The following is a 15,084-nucleotide window of genomic DNA, read 5'->3' on the forward strand; positions in this document are numbered from 1 at the left end:
CATCAATGATGAGAGAGAATCATTGATTGGCTGCCTCCTGCACACCCCACACTGGGGATTGAGCCCGAAACCCGGGCATGTGCCCTTGACTGGAATCCAACCTGGGACCCTTCAGTCCGCAGGCAGACGCTCTATCCACTGAGCCAAACCGGCTAGGGCATGTTTTGTTTCTTTATATGTTTGTCTCCCAGAGTAACTGCAGATCCCTGGTTTCATTTACTAGTACTATGGCACAAAACACCACAGAAAGAGCAGATTTAGGGGAAAAATAAAGAGTATTATTTGCCATATTAAGTGTGTGATGCCTATTAAACATGCTACTTGAGGTATATAAGTCTGGTGTTCAGAGGAGAGGTAGGGCAGGAGATGCGAATATGGGAGTCACTAATTTATAGTTATTTAAAGTCAAGTGATTGCAATTGACCACCTAGGAAGCAGGGGACAGAAGCAAACAGAAGAGGCTGAAGAACAGTCTGGCTTACTCCAGCAGTTACAGAGTGGGAAGAGAAGCGCCTATATATGGAGGTTGAGACGGTGTATCCAATGATTTCCTGAAAGCCAAATAAAGAAAATGTCTCAGCCCAGCCGGAGTGGGTAAATTGGTTGAGCATTGAGCGCTGTCTTGTGCACCGAAAGGTTGCTGGTTGCATTCCCTGGTCAGGGCACATCCCTGGCTGTGGGTTCGATCCCCAGTAGGGGTGCATATGGAAGGCAACTGATCTCACATTGATGTTTCTCTCTCCCTTCCTTTCTCTCACCACTGCTAATGTTTTGATATATTTTGTAGAATTTTTGTATGCATTTCCTTGCACATAAATGAGACCATACTATATGTAATAAATGCTATATTATTTCCCTAGTATATATTGCTAATTATATTTTCCCATGCTGCAAACGTTTTACAAAAAAGACCCCCACAAAAACTTTTAATGACTTTCAATATTCCAGATGTATCATAAGTTACTCAACCATTCAATAAACATTTGGCATTTAGTTTGTTTCTACTGCCTAACAGGTGTCTTAAATTCAGCATGGCACAAACTAGATTCTCACATGCTAACCGCCAAACTTGCTCCTAATCTCAAAATTTCTTAATTATGATTCTGTAAATTTCTTAATTGTGTAATTTTTATAGATTATGTTCTTTTCCTTTGCTCATTTATCTACTGATTTCTCTCTGCATTTTATACACTAATAATATTAATGATGAGCCTAACATTAAAAACTAATAATTTACTTAACCTTCCTAAATTACCCTGTGAGGGGGGAAATGCAATTTTCCCCAATTTGAGATGAAGAAATTGTGAAATAGAGGTTAAATAACTTGCCCAAAGTGAAAGACTTGAGGTGGCGGAGCTTGTTTGAACTCTGAGCCTGACTCCAGAGCACACAGTTTAACTACTATGCTGTGCTGCCTTCAAAATGACAGAACAGGGCTCCTTTAAAGCTTATTCAGTTTAGAACATTTTATACCTATTGTACACACCTGTTCCATCTAATCTATTTTAAGTTTTAAAACTTTCATGTAATCAAATCTACTATTTTTCCTTTATGTTTGTTTTTTTTTAGGAAGATAGTCATTCTCCATGCAAAGATCAGAAAAAAATATTGACTACTCTAAATACTTGTTAGTTTCTAATGGTATGCCTTTTAGAAAAAAGTATTTAATCATTAATTTTTTGGATTTATTTTGATGTGTGAGTAATAATTTAAACTGATTTTCTTCCAAGTAGCTATTCAGCTAGCCCAGTACCATCTGCTGAATAATAATTATTCCTTCCCCCTCAAGATTTGAGAGAATCTGAAGCTCAATACCTTTGCAGAAAAATCTGTATTACTGCTGGTTCAAGGGATTCAGCCATCAAAAATTTCTAACAAACATGTGAAAAAATATTCATTCTCACTCTTAATTAAAGAAAAAAACAAATGAAAATGCCACTTCTCCCCCATTTGGTTGGCAGACCTAAAAGTTCAATACCCAGCCAGAATTGCTGGGACAAAAGACATGTGACAAAATTGCCAAATTGTCCTCCAGGGAGAATCAACCAATTTACACCCCACCAGCTGTCTCCGAGAACATTGTTCCCCACAGCCGTGACCACACAGTGGGCTATCAAACTTACTGATGCTTATTACTGTGATGAGTGGGGGGAAATGGAATTAATGACTTTTCTTTCTTTTTATTTTGCCAGACTAGATTTTTTTTTTTAATCCAAGTAAACGTTGTTTATAATGTAAGAACACAAACATACAGTTCCTCATGTTGTGACCCAACCATAAAATTATTTTCATCACTACTTCATAACTATAATGTTGCTACTGTTATGAATCGTAATGTAAATAGCTGATATGCAGGATGGTCTTAGGTGACCCCTGTGAAAGGGTCGTTCGACTGCCAAAGGGGTCGTGACCCACAGGTTGAGAACCACTGATCTAGGGCAACCACTAAAAGAATAAACATATAAGACAATTTTCAAACGAGTAAAGGGAAAAATGAAAGAATGTATAAAAAAAGTACTTCCATCTAATGATGGATACATGTCATTATACATCTGACCAAATCCATGGAATGTACAACACTGAGAGTAGTAAAACATAATGTAAACCATGGACTTTGTATGCTTAAGATGTGTCAGTGTAGGCTCACCAATTGTATTAAATGTACTGTCCTGGTAGGGGATGTGGATAATAGGGGCTTGGGGGAAAGGTATGTGGAAAATCTCTCTCTCTCCCTCAATTTTGCTGTGAACTTTAAACAGTTCTAAAAAAAGATAAACATTTAATCTAAAACAATAAACCAGAGATAAGAGACAAAAAGATAGCAAATATACCTAAATAATGAGTGTAAAAAAAACAAAACCCACAAGAATAGCAGGGGGAAAATAGCACTAAAATCAATCCAAAAGATGGCAAGAAAGGAGAAATGAATGAGAAATAGAAAAATAGAAAGTACAAAATACAATTTATTTAGAAATAAATCTAAATACTTAGTAGACACAGTAAATACAAAGCCTGAAGGAACTGCTAGAAGATACTGATAAATCCATCATCAGATAGGAGATTTTGACATACTTGTCTAAGCTATTGATATATCCAGCAGACAAAATTATTAGAAAGGCTTGAAAAACACAATTAAAGGTTGATTTAGTCCTAGCTGGTTTGGCTCAGTGGATAGAGCATTGGCACTTGTATGTAAGGGTTCCAGGTTCCCCCAGTCCTGTCGGGGTGCATGCAGGAGGCAACCAATTGATGTGTGTCTCACATTGATGTCTCCGTCTCTCACTCGCCCTTCCAAGCTCTAAAACAATGAAAAAATATCCTTGAGTAAGGATCAACAACAAAACAAAAAATAAAGAAAAAGATTGAGCTAATGAACACACATAGAATAGTGCATCCCCTGAATGAAGAATATACTCTTTTCAGACATCCGTGGAATATTTACAAAAAACTGATTAGCTGCTAGGCTGTAAAGCAACTCTCAAGAAACAGTAGTTTTGTATGATCACTTTTTCTGACAATTATGCAAAAGGAAATTAGTAACAAAAATGGAACCAGTAAAAAAGCACATGTTTGGAAAATGAAAACACATTTCTAAACAATTCATGGATCAAATAAAAATAACAATGAAAATAAAAATTTAGAAATGATGGATAACAAAAAAATACTACATATCCAAACTTGTGGGATGCAGCTAACATAGTTAGAATGAAGGTTCTGGTTTTGAATTAGCTATGTCTCCAACTTAAGAAATGAGAAAATAATAGAAAACACACACACACACACACACTAGAAGGAAAAGCATGATTTCCAGGGTGACCCTGTACTAGGGAATTGACATCTGACGGGTATCTTAAAGTCACCTATTTCCTCTCCTAGAGTAGGTCTTGGGAGTCCCACACCAAGGCACTAAGGGTTGTATGGTTCTTGCAGGTTGCAGAGTGGACGTCAGAAGTATTGACCCTGCAGTGGGTGGATTTCAGGTAAAGCAGTTACAGGTGACAGCTGCATAAGCTGGCTGATCCTCTGGCCCAGGAGTATCTAATGTACCCTCTGCAAATTGGGCCAAAGCAAGAAAAGAACAGCATTTCTTGAGTCTCTTTACCGTCTGCTTTTTTCTTTTCCTTTTCTTTAAGTTCCGTCTCAAGACAGGCAAGGAGAATAAGGAGAAAGTCACCAACCAAAGTGGGTGAGTGTGCACATGAAGCAGAGCACCTCTTTGGGGGCCCAGGGTCAATGGTGACCCATTTGAACTCTGTGGAGACCATTTGTCAGGGAAAGGGAATTCCCCACAAAACAAAAAGCACATGGGAACTCAGGTTCCCAGGCCAAGAGCTCTGCAGTTTCTATGGACCAGAGAGAAGACAATTATTCTCGCAGAGGCAGACCCAGCAGGAACCAAAGGTACCGTCTCCTCCATCTGCAGGGGAGTAGTACCCACTCTTGCGCTCATTCTGTAACAAGCCTCTGCAGAATTCATTGAAGTATTTTAAAACCAATGGAGAAAAATCAGTCCATATGTTTAGACTAACCATGCATGCAAACCAAGAAATAAATATAAAGGAGGAGGAAGTAGAGAACAAAACAACAAAATTAAGCTTTGAGTGAGTGTCTAATAAACTTGACATTTTAAATAGGCACCTTGAAATTTCCATGTGCTGGTGACAATGATAATAATTGAATGCATAAGAGATAAGTCTATTAAAAATAGTAACTAAAGCTGTTGAGAGCTTTAAAATTCAGATTTTTGTTTTAAATTCAAGGTTTGTGGCCCCTCCTCACTGCAGCCCTGCATCTAGTGAGGCTATGGAGAGACCTAGCTGGGAAGCCCACCAAACCCCCCGCTGGGGCCTGGGCCACAGGTATCAGGATCCCTAGGGGCAGGCCCTTTTGGTTTTAGGGAGCTCTTCTGTAAGAGAGTCCCCCTGTTTGTGAGGCCCAGAAGCAGTCACATAGAGCTCCCTTTTCCAGTCCAGGGCCAGAAGGAAATATAAAGTCCTTTTCTTTGTTAGAGGTTTCATTTACATAACATAAAATTTGCTAGAGTTCATTTGAAAGCATACATTTCATTGGCATTCAGTGCAATCACAATGTTGTGCAATTACCTGATATATCAAGTTCCAAACTGTGTTGTTGTTTTTTTAAAAATTATTTTATTATTTATCTATTTGTTTTTCAACTTTTTTTTTAATCCTCACCCGAGGGTATTTTCCATTGATTTTTAGAGAGAGTGGAAGAGAGAGGGAAAGACAGAGAGAAATATCAGTATGAGAGAAACATCGATTGGTTGCACTTGCCCCGGAGCCTGCAACTGAGGTATGTGGTCTTAACCGGAATTAAACCCGGGACCCTTCAGTCTGCAGTTGACACTCTATCCACTGAGCTGAACTGGCTAGGGCCCAAACTGTGTTTTATCATCCCCCAAAGAACACCCTGTGCCCAGTCAACAGCCACTCCCACTCTCCCCGCCCCCCAGTCCCTGGCAACCACCATTCTGCATCCTATTTCTATGGATTGACCTATTTTGGATATTTCGTATAAACTGAATCATGTAATAAATACGTGATCTTTCATGCTTGGCTTCTTTCACATAACATGTTTTCAAGGTTAATCCACGCTATCACATGTATCAGTACTTCATTCTTTTTTTATGCCTGAATAGTATTATATTGTAGGTGTATACTACATTTTGTTTATCCATTCATCCTTTGATGGGTCAAAGTTGCTTTGGGGAGGTGCCCTGTGCTCATATTCTTTAAGTGGCTAGGAGATTATGAACATAATTCTGTGCCAGCTATATAATAACAACCATCCAATCAGAAATCCTGGTTCAGAATACTTTAGAACTCTAGGTTTTTTAAAAAAATTATTTATTGTTGAAAGGATTACATATGTCTGTCTCCTTTTCCCCCCATTGATCTCTCTCAGCCCGCTCCCGCCCCCAGCACAGAATTCTAGCTTTTTAAGTTTAGAAAAGGATTGCTGAATGGATGGATGGAAAGATGGGTGGGTAAATGGCTCAGCAGATAAAAAAGTTGAGTGGTTACATTTATTAAAGGGAAGAGCACTAAACTTAAAAGACTCCAGCTCCATGTTTGCCACAGAATAGCTCCCTTGCATATAATCACTTCATCTCTGTGTGCCTTCATTTTCTCACATGGAAAGCTAGGCTCTTAGACCAGATGGTTTCTTGTGATCCCAGGAGACCCCCCGCCCCCGCTGCAATAACCTCCTGGGATAGAGGGAATCCTGGCTGGCTGGGCTGAAGTATAGGTAGGTTACACAGAGGCAGAAAAATAGACCAGCTGATTTCGAGACAGATTCGCCTGACCTGGGTATTCTATCATTGCTTCCCAATTTGAGTTGGGTTCATCAACGGCTTTCTTCTTGACCTCATAGAACCCCTTATCTTCCCATACCTAATTCCTACAACACCCCAGTCCTGCCTCATTGTCATACAATGTCATTTAGATATTCTGCTCCAGTTGTCCCTACTAAAAGCTTTATTTTCCCAAATTTATGACTTTCTTTCTCTGGTAAAGCAACTGGACTCCCAAGGCCAGACTCGAGCTGGGAAGCTGAGAGGCTGACTTGCTTCACAGCCCAAGTTCTCCACAGGCCAGCACAGGTGCCTGAGCTGACTGAGTGGAGGCCATTTCCCCACTCAATTACCACCAACTTGTGGGCTATTTTCTGGCCAAACATGTGTGCAGCAAGTTGCCACAGAAATTAAAGCGATTTGTTGGCACTGGGATCCAGAAAATAAAGCATGATCCAAGCTTAAAAATACTAGAGGTAAGGGAGGGATAGGGCTATCAAGAGACATATAAAAGATTTTTTTCATGAAAGGTTGAGGAGGAAGCTTCTTGCATTATGGAGAAGCATCTCCATGATGGAGATGGTGCTGGAGAGAGAGAACAAGGCCTCTAGACACTGGACTTGACCCCACCGAGGCTGGCATTCATTGTCTGGTATGGGCACAAGAAACTCTTGAGGTTCTCTGTCCACTATTTCCTCCCCACTAATGAAGACTAACAAAAATTTAGTTAGGCCATGTAATCTGACCCATTAGTATGCATCTTCCCTATATCAGAGGGCGGTTACGTTGGGCCATGAGTTGGCCTGATAGATCACCGTGATAGTAACAAGCTAGGGGTGGCAATTGCTTTGACTTCAAATAATTTTTTTTTCTTTTTGTGCTTAAGCTAGTCCTGAAGGACTGACCCTATTTCTGGAGAGCCTAGCCTAGTCCCAAAGGGCCCAGCCCAGGCTGCAGGGTGGAGCCTAGCCCCAAAGGGCCCAGCCTAGCTCCAAAGAGAAGAGCCGAACCTGGTCCTGAATAGCCAAACCCAGACTCGAAGGGCAGAGCCTAGCCCCGAACAGCTGAAGCCAGTTCACAAGGGCAGAGTGTAGCCCAGAAGAGCAGAGCCCAGACCCGAAGGGCAGAGCCTAGCCCGGAAAGGTGGAGTTTAGCCCATAAGAGCCCAGCCAAGGCCTAAGAGCCAAATCTAGTCCCAAAGGGCGGAGCCTAGCGCTCCCCTTAACCCCCCAATTAATGACTTTTAATGTTCATATCTCATATAATGAATAAAAATCAGTACCTTCCATTTCCCTATATTTATGAGACAATTACATTTCCTTTTTGTGAACTATCATTAACTAGACTTAAAAGGGCTTATGTTTCAGCTGGAAAAGTTTTAATTTCTTCAGTTCCCGGAGAGCTTCCATTCATTTCTTTATGTCATTTTCATATAAATCTAGGCTCTTAATCTGTCTTACTGCTGTTTTATGTCCAAGGTCTTAGAACCCTTGATGGCACAGATAGACACTTAGATCTATTTATTAGATAAACAAGTGTATGTATGTTACAGTAAAAAACCAAAAACAATCTGTAGGCAGATTAAATATGGTCACAAATTATATATAGCTCCTCCCGTCTATAGGTAGATTAATTTCCCCACCCCTTGAATCTGTGGTAACCTTGTGATTTGCTCTGACCATTACACTGTGCAGAAGTGTCTGCTGTTCTGAGACCTGACCTTGAGAGACCTTGCAGCTTCTGCTCTGGCTCCTTTAGAATATTTCCACCATCATGAAGAGCCCAGTCTGGTCTACTATAGGATGAGAGGCAAACCAAATGCAAGATGTTATAAGGCCACCTTAGACTATGCAAGTTGAGGTGAATAGAGCAGACCCACCCGTGTACACCCAGCCTAATAGTCTCATAAACATATATGTGGTGGTTGTCTTAAGGCCCCAAGCTGTGGTGTGGTGTTTGTTATGCAGCAATAGATACTGATGTAAAGTTCAATGTTCAATATGTGACTAGCTAAAGACATTATGGGTCATCCCTACCAGGGAACATTCTGTAGTTATAACTTCAGATCTGGAAAGATGTCCAAGATACATAAATTAAAAAGTTTCAGTCTTGAGATCTACAAATGCCAGTGGTATAGACATTCGCACAACCCTATTACTACTACAATACAGGTACTATTAGTAACCCTATTTTATAAATGGGAAACCTGAGTCCCAGAGAGGTTAAGTAGTTGTCCAAAGTTCAGATAGCTAGTTAAGTTGCTGAGCTATGGATTGAACCTAAAGGCTGCAAAGCCTGTGCTCTTAACACATGATGCTGTACTGTTGACTCTAGCACTGCCAACTCCATATCTCCACTTTATTCTATTTATAGTCTTTCCCTGCTTCATTGTATTAATCCAAAACCTGCATTTCAACATTAATTTTCTGAATTTTAGTGATGTCAATTATTATCTGAGCAGACCAATCTCAGAAGTTTATAACCTTAACATAAGGAAAATCAGCTAAAAAAAAAAAAAAGGCCTTACACATATTCTTATATAAAACATGTCTATAGGGGCCGAAACCGGTTTGGCTCGATGGATAGAGCGTCGGCCTGCGGACTGAAAGGTCCCGGGTTCGATTCCGGTCAGGGGCATGTGCCTTGGTTGCGGGCACATCCCCGGTGGGGAGTGTGCAGGAGGCAGCTGGTCGATGTTTCTCTCTCATCGATGTTTCTGACTCTCTATCTCTCTCCTTTCCTCTCTGTAAAAACTCAATAAAATATATTAAAAAAAAACAACAAAAAAAAACATGTCTACAGGAAAGAGCAAGAAAACAAACAGGAGGAAGCCTGAGAGCAATGAACAGACGTTATCCAGTGGGCTAACTTTACAGGCTAGTGACCTAATGATTTAACAAATAAAACAAACACAAAAACAAGAGACTAAACCTAAAAAAAATAATCAACAAAATAATATTTACCTTTGGAATCAGCATTTGGGAACAGCCTGTTCCATGGCACCTTATTTTTGTGTGGGAGAGAAAGCAAATAGTTTCTAGCTTTTAGGTTGATTATGCAGTTCAGGTCTTCCTGTGATGGGGATCCAAGAATACCTATTAGATAAAATAAATACCTGTTAATTATCAAGACCAAAGTAAACTGACCACACACCATCAGCTGTAGGGCAGAATGGACTTTGATAATTAATGTCTTCTCACACCACCTTGCCAATACTTACCTTTCTTATTAACAAGTTTTTTTTACAAAAGTCTTATCATTTTGAATCAAGGACCATTAAAAACTCATGTCTGTCATAGGTGAAAGAGCTGTTAAAACTCTTAATTTAATGAAATGGCTCTATAAATGAATGAAATGAATAAATCTGATGAAATGAATAAATCTAGTCCCCAATGAGCTCTTACCCAGAATGTGGTTCAGCTGGTCAAGGTAATGCTTCCCTGGGAAGATGGGTCTGTTGGAGAGCATCTCTGCCAGAATGCAGCCTACAGACCAAATATCAATGGACTTGGTATAGCCCTGCAATAGGAAGGGAGAAAAGATGGAAAATGATATCTGGCGTTACAAGACAAAATGAGATCTTCCTACATGACAGGCACATGATTGTCAGGAGTTTTAGCCTCTCCTTTGGCTCTATAATTCAAAAATACATGAAAAAGATAGAGAAACCAATAATAATTTTGTTTTCTTAAAGGATGTTGAACAACCAAGACTACTTAATCTTATTGATCTTCAAAGTTGATCATGTTATTATGAAATAAGAATTTCCAAAGTATACTTCATTCTTTTCAAATAATTTGAGAGAAAAAATCAGCATCCTTAGAAATTGAAGCTAGAAACAAGAAAAAGCAATCACATCTATTAGTTTGGAACATTCGTAGCCTATTAACTCATTTTGGAAACTTGGAAACTAACTCAAAAGGGGCACTGTTACACTTATAGAATATTTTTATCCATTCTGCAAATCATTTTTTAAAAAGTCAAGCTGAAGCCCGGCCAGTGCGGCTCAGTGGTTGAGCATCGCCAACGGTTCAATTACTAGTCAGGGCACATGCCCAGGTTGTGGGCTCAATCCCCAGTAGGGGGCATGCAGGAGACAGCCAATCAATGATTCTTTCATCATTGGTGTTTCTATCCCTCTCTCCCTCTCCCTTCCTCTCTCTCTGAAATCAATGAAAAAAAACAAACCCACAAACCCTACAATACCCCCCATGAATCTCAATCTCCACAGAAGCTCTCAATGCTTTCCACCTGTTCCATAAGCCTAACAAAGATATCATACTTTCCTTTTTCTTGCTTTTATATATTTATTCAATTATTTTTTCTGACCAAGATTCAGACTTGTAAGAAGAGTTTGCCTGTGAACTGGATGCACTCTTCCACAGCCACTTGGAGATCAGAGGAACACGTCATTTGGAAACAGGATTATATAATTTTAAAGAATCCACAGCAGTTCTTATCCTTTCCACACCTGTGTTTTCTCCAAAATATATTGTAGTTTAGCTGAAGAGTCATTCTTTTTTATCAGCTAAATCTGATAACCTCTAACACCAACCCAGCCTACACTCAGCAGTGGCAGCAACAGGTGTAAAAGCTGTCACAGCCCTAGCCCGTTTGGTACAGTGGATAGAGCATCGGCCTGTGGATTGAAGGGTCCTGGGTTCGATTCCAGGCAAGGGCACATACCTTGATTGCAGGCTCCTCCCGGCCTGGGCCCTGGTCGGGGCTCACGCAGGAGGCAACCAATCAATGTGTTTCTCTCACATCGATGTTTCTCTCTGTCTTTCCCTCTCTCTTCCACTCTCCCTAAAAATCAATGAAAAAATCCTCAGGTGAGGATTAACAACAACAACAAAAAAGCTGCCACGGGTGGAACATTCGTAGAGCTGAGCTAAGACAAAGACCAATTATTGTAACAGTGACCAGAGAGGCACACTCTCCAACTCTTACATGTCAGCACTACTCCAGCTGAGGCCAAAATCCAGGGCCCAGAGTTCAATGCTGAACAGAAGATTATGACAGCACCTTGGTTCTGCCCAAACAGGCCAAGACTGAACCCAAGTGGAAACAGGTTTACTGAAAGGGAGGCTTATTTTCTTTATATGCAAACTTGCTCCTTACCTTGGAATTCAACATAATTTCTGGAGCCCTGTACCAACGTGTGGCTACATACTCTGTCAGGAACCCTGTGTGATCATGGTCTGGATCTGCAACACGGGCCAAGCCAAAATCACAGATCTAAGAAAGAGGGGGAAAAAATGAACACCTTAGAGATTCTAACCAATTTAATATTAAAATATCACAAAATAAAAAAGATAATAGCAATAATATCAGTAATAGTAGTTATTACTATTACTATGTGGCAGATACTTTGCTGGGAATTCTACATATTCATTCTTATTTTATTCTCACAACCTGAAGGCAGTGATGACAACCCACGTTAGAGACAAGGAACAGGCTGAAGGAGTCTGTAATAGGACACATTTTAAGAAACATCCCACCTTTCATTATCTGCTTACCCCACAACAATCTCATTTAGGTTGTATGACAAAAACTGTCCTGAGGAAAAGTAAAGTCACCAAAAACCACCCAGGATCCTTTCTAGGTCCCCCACCTGCTGGCACTCCCAGGATCATCAGTGCTAAAACCAGCTCCTCAACCTGCACTTCTACTTCGCAGACTTCACTTCCTGCTATTCTTCCACCTGTTCCGTAAATGTAGGCATTTCCAAAGATTCTTTCCACTTTCCTCGCAGACAGATTCACTCCCAAAGCTTTAAAGAGGCTTCATATACTGAAGTCAAATCATTTTTCCCTTAATATCCAGCTTCTCATTTCTCCTGACTCACAAAAACTACTGCTGGTCCTCCATCACCTGGCCATTTCATATTTGATGCTATTCCAGACTCCAATGTACATAAAATATAACTGTAATATACTTAGTCCAATACAACTGCATGATAAATAACCCAAGAAAGAGAGAAGCATGTTAACAATGACAGGTCAAAGTATAGAAGGCAGCCTGGAAGACAGAGACTAATTTGGAGGGTTGATGCTTTAATTCAGCTAAGAAGTGATAAGGGCCTGCACTCAGGCCATAAAATGGAAACAAGAGGAAGAGACATTAAAAAAAAAAAAAAAAAAGGAGGAAGGGGCATGCCTAGAGAGATACATAGGGCTTAAATGAACATTAGTCTCTGTTTAGATATTCCATGTAGAGTGCCTCAATAATTCAGAAAAATACAGAAAGCTCCCATCCACCTCACAAATGTCTTCCCATAGCCTTGGACAATAGCACTGTCTTGTAGCACCCCTGATCCCACAGGCCCTGCTGCTTGCTTCAACTGTAGCATTCAAGGGCAGTTACATATCTGTTTCATAATTTCCATCTTTTGACATATTGTCACTGTATCTTCAAAAAGAGCAAATAGCACATCTGCTTCTCCAGTTACTCTTCCCAAGGCCTCTTTCTCTTTCTTTCTTCTTTCTTTCTCTCTTTCTCTTTCTTTCTTTCTTTGTTTTAAAAACATATTTTATTGATTTTTTACAGAGAGGGAGGGAGAGGGATATAGAGTTAGAAACACCGATGAGAGAGAAACATGGATCAGCTGCCTCCTGCACACCCCCTACTGGGGATGTGCCTGCAACCAAGGTACATGTCCTCGACCGGAATCGAACCTGGGACCCTTGAGTCTGCAGGCCGACGCTCTATCCACTGAGCCAAACCGGTTAGGGCAAGGCCACTTTCTTTGTGTGCTCTCACAGAGTTGCATGGTGATGAAGTCCTGGGTCCTGCTCCAAAGCTCTGACAGCTAACTCCAGTCACTGTACTCACCGTTCTCACCTTTCAAAATTGACTTGCTTGCCAATGCCAATACACCCCTGACACGCATGGGACTGTTAGAGGATCTAGTTGATAAATGGCCATAAGTGTTTTAGGGGGATCGTAAGTTTTAACTTTGGCTTGACTTGAGACTTTCATGTACCTGCACCCTAATTGTAGAGCCTTTTCTACCAATACCTGTGAAACAAACTGCAGGAAGCCACCTTAGTACTTGTACTCACGAGGTTCACTAGCAACATGATCCCATTTGGGACGATTTCCAACTTAGAGTAGCAATGAATGATGGATGTCTTCTTACATATGAAGGAGAATCCTCTATACTATTCAGAGCCTCACCTACCATGCTGGACTACCACCGACCCATTTCATTGTGTGTGGCTCGAACTTCTTAATACATGTGGGACCCATCGTTTCTCTCTTTTTTAGAGCTAACACTCTATCTTCTAACTCAGCCTGCTTTCTGTAGTGTAAATGGATACCTGAAGCCACATTCTGAATTGTGCAGAGAAGAAATACTGCATCTTGTCAGCAGCAAAAAGCTAGCATAAGTCTGAGATCATGACCACAGATACTACATTAGCATCACACAGGCTGGATGGATCTAGACTTGATACACAGCTTTCCGTGGGTCTGTTGAATCACAAAACAAATCCCAGATAGATTTTTTTAAAACCAGAAAAGAAATTCACAGACCAATGAGGTTATCAGTGTCACCACACTCCTCTGGACTTAGCAAAAGCTAGTCTCCCTGCCTGCAATCTAATTCATTCTCTAAATCTAACCTAAGTGTCATTTCTAAAATGTAAGTTACCTCTCTGGCTCAAAAACCTTTTAACCTTTACATACTGAATGAAGCCCATATTCTTTAAGCATGACTTTCAAGGCCATTCACTGTCCTTATCTCGTCTCCCATTGCCATCTTTGTCTCAGACCTGCTCCTATTTACTCCAGACCATACTGACCATGCAATGCCCTTTCAACTGTGTACCCTACCTATGCCATTCCTAACTTAAATACCCAGCTTGAAAGTTACTCTTCTGAGAAGTTTCCCAGGAGTCAGCACCACTTCCAACAACTGCTCACTTTTCTGAACTCTTCTATTATCTTGTTAGAAGTTTATTATATGTAAGTACACAACCATAATCCATGACAGTTGTGCATATCCTTGTCTCCCAAGCAAGAATGTAAGTTGCGCCCTAACTGGTTTGGTTCAGTGGATAGAGTGTCAGCCTGTGGACTGAAGGGTCCCAGGTTCGATTCTGGTCAAGGGCATGTACCTTGGTTGCGGGCACATCCCCAGTAGGAGGCGTGCAGGAAGCAGCTGATCAATGTTTCTAACTCTCTATCCCTCTCCCTTCCTCTCTGTAGAAAAATCAATAAAATATATTTTTTTAAAAAAGAATGTCAGTTGCTAGAAAAAGGCAATACTTGACTTACTATTTATTTAAAATATATTTTATTGATTTTTTACAGAGAGGAAGGGAGAGAGATAGAGAGTTAGAAACATCGATGAGAGAGAAACATCGATCAGCTGCCTCCTGCACACCTCCCACTGGGGATGTGCCCGCAACCTAGGTACATGCCCTTGACTGGAATCGAACCTGGGACCCTTCAGTCCGCAGGCCAACGCTCTATCCACTGAGCCAAACCGGTTAGGGCTTGACTTACTTTTTATTCCCAAGTGTCCTATACATAGTGAGCTCTCAACATTTGATGAACAAATGCCTTCCTTTAGATGTTTTAACACTAGAAAGACTGAAATTTAGTATATACCTATATTGCCCAAAAGCAGTCAAAATGACTGCATTGTGAAAGAATAACTAATGTGTAAAGAAATTTGTTTAAAATTAATTTTTAATATTTTTTATATTATTTACAGTTATATAACAAGTTATTCGACATTTCTTTCATGAATTTAGTGTGTT

At 40.4% G+C, this 15,084-nt stretch overlaps 1 protein-coding gene across 1 annotated transcript in view; it reads right to left on the reverse strand.

Annotated features, from left to right (window-relative positions):
* The window catches only part of MAPK1 (mitogen-activated protein kinase 1), a gene marked incomplete at its 5' end in the record, with an annotated part of 41,212 nt that overhangs the window by 16,433 nt on the left and 9,695 nt on the right, over nt 1-15,084 (reverse strand). The window contains 3 exons of the mRNA XM_006768963.2: nt 9,280-9,411; nt 9,721-9,835; nt 11,438-11,554. Coding sequence (XP_006769026.1) covers nt 9,280-9,411; nt 9,721-9,835; nt 11,438-11,554 — 364 coding nt within the window. The remainder of the gene's footprint in view (nt 1-9,279; nt 9,412-9,720; nt 9,836-11,437; nt 11,555-15,084) is intronic.

This window comes from Myotis davidii, unplaced genomic scaffold, assembly GCF_000327345.1.
Source record: "Myotis davidii unplaced genomic scaffold, ASM32734v1 scaffold223, whole genome shotgun sequence".
Taxonomy (NCBI): Eukaryota; Metazoa; Chordata; class Mammalia; order Chiroptera; family Vespertilionidae; genus Myotis; species Myotis davidii.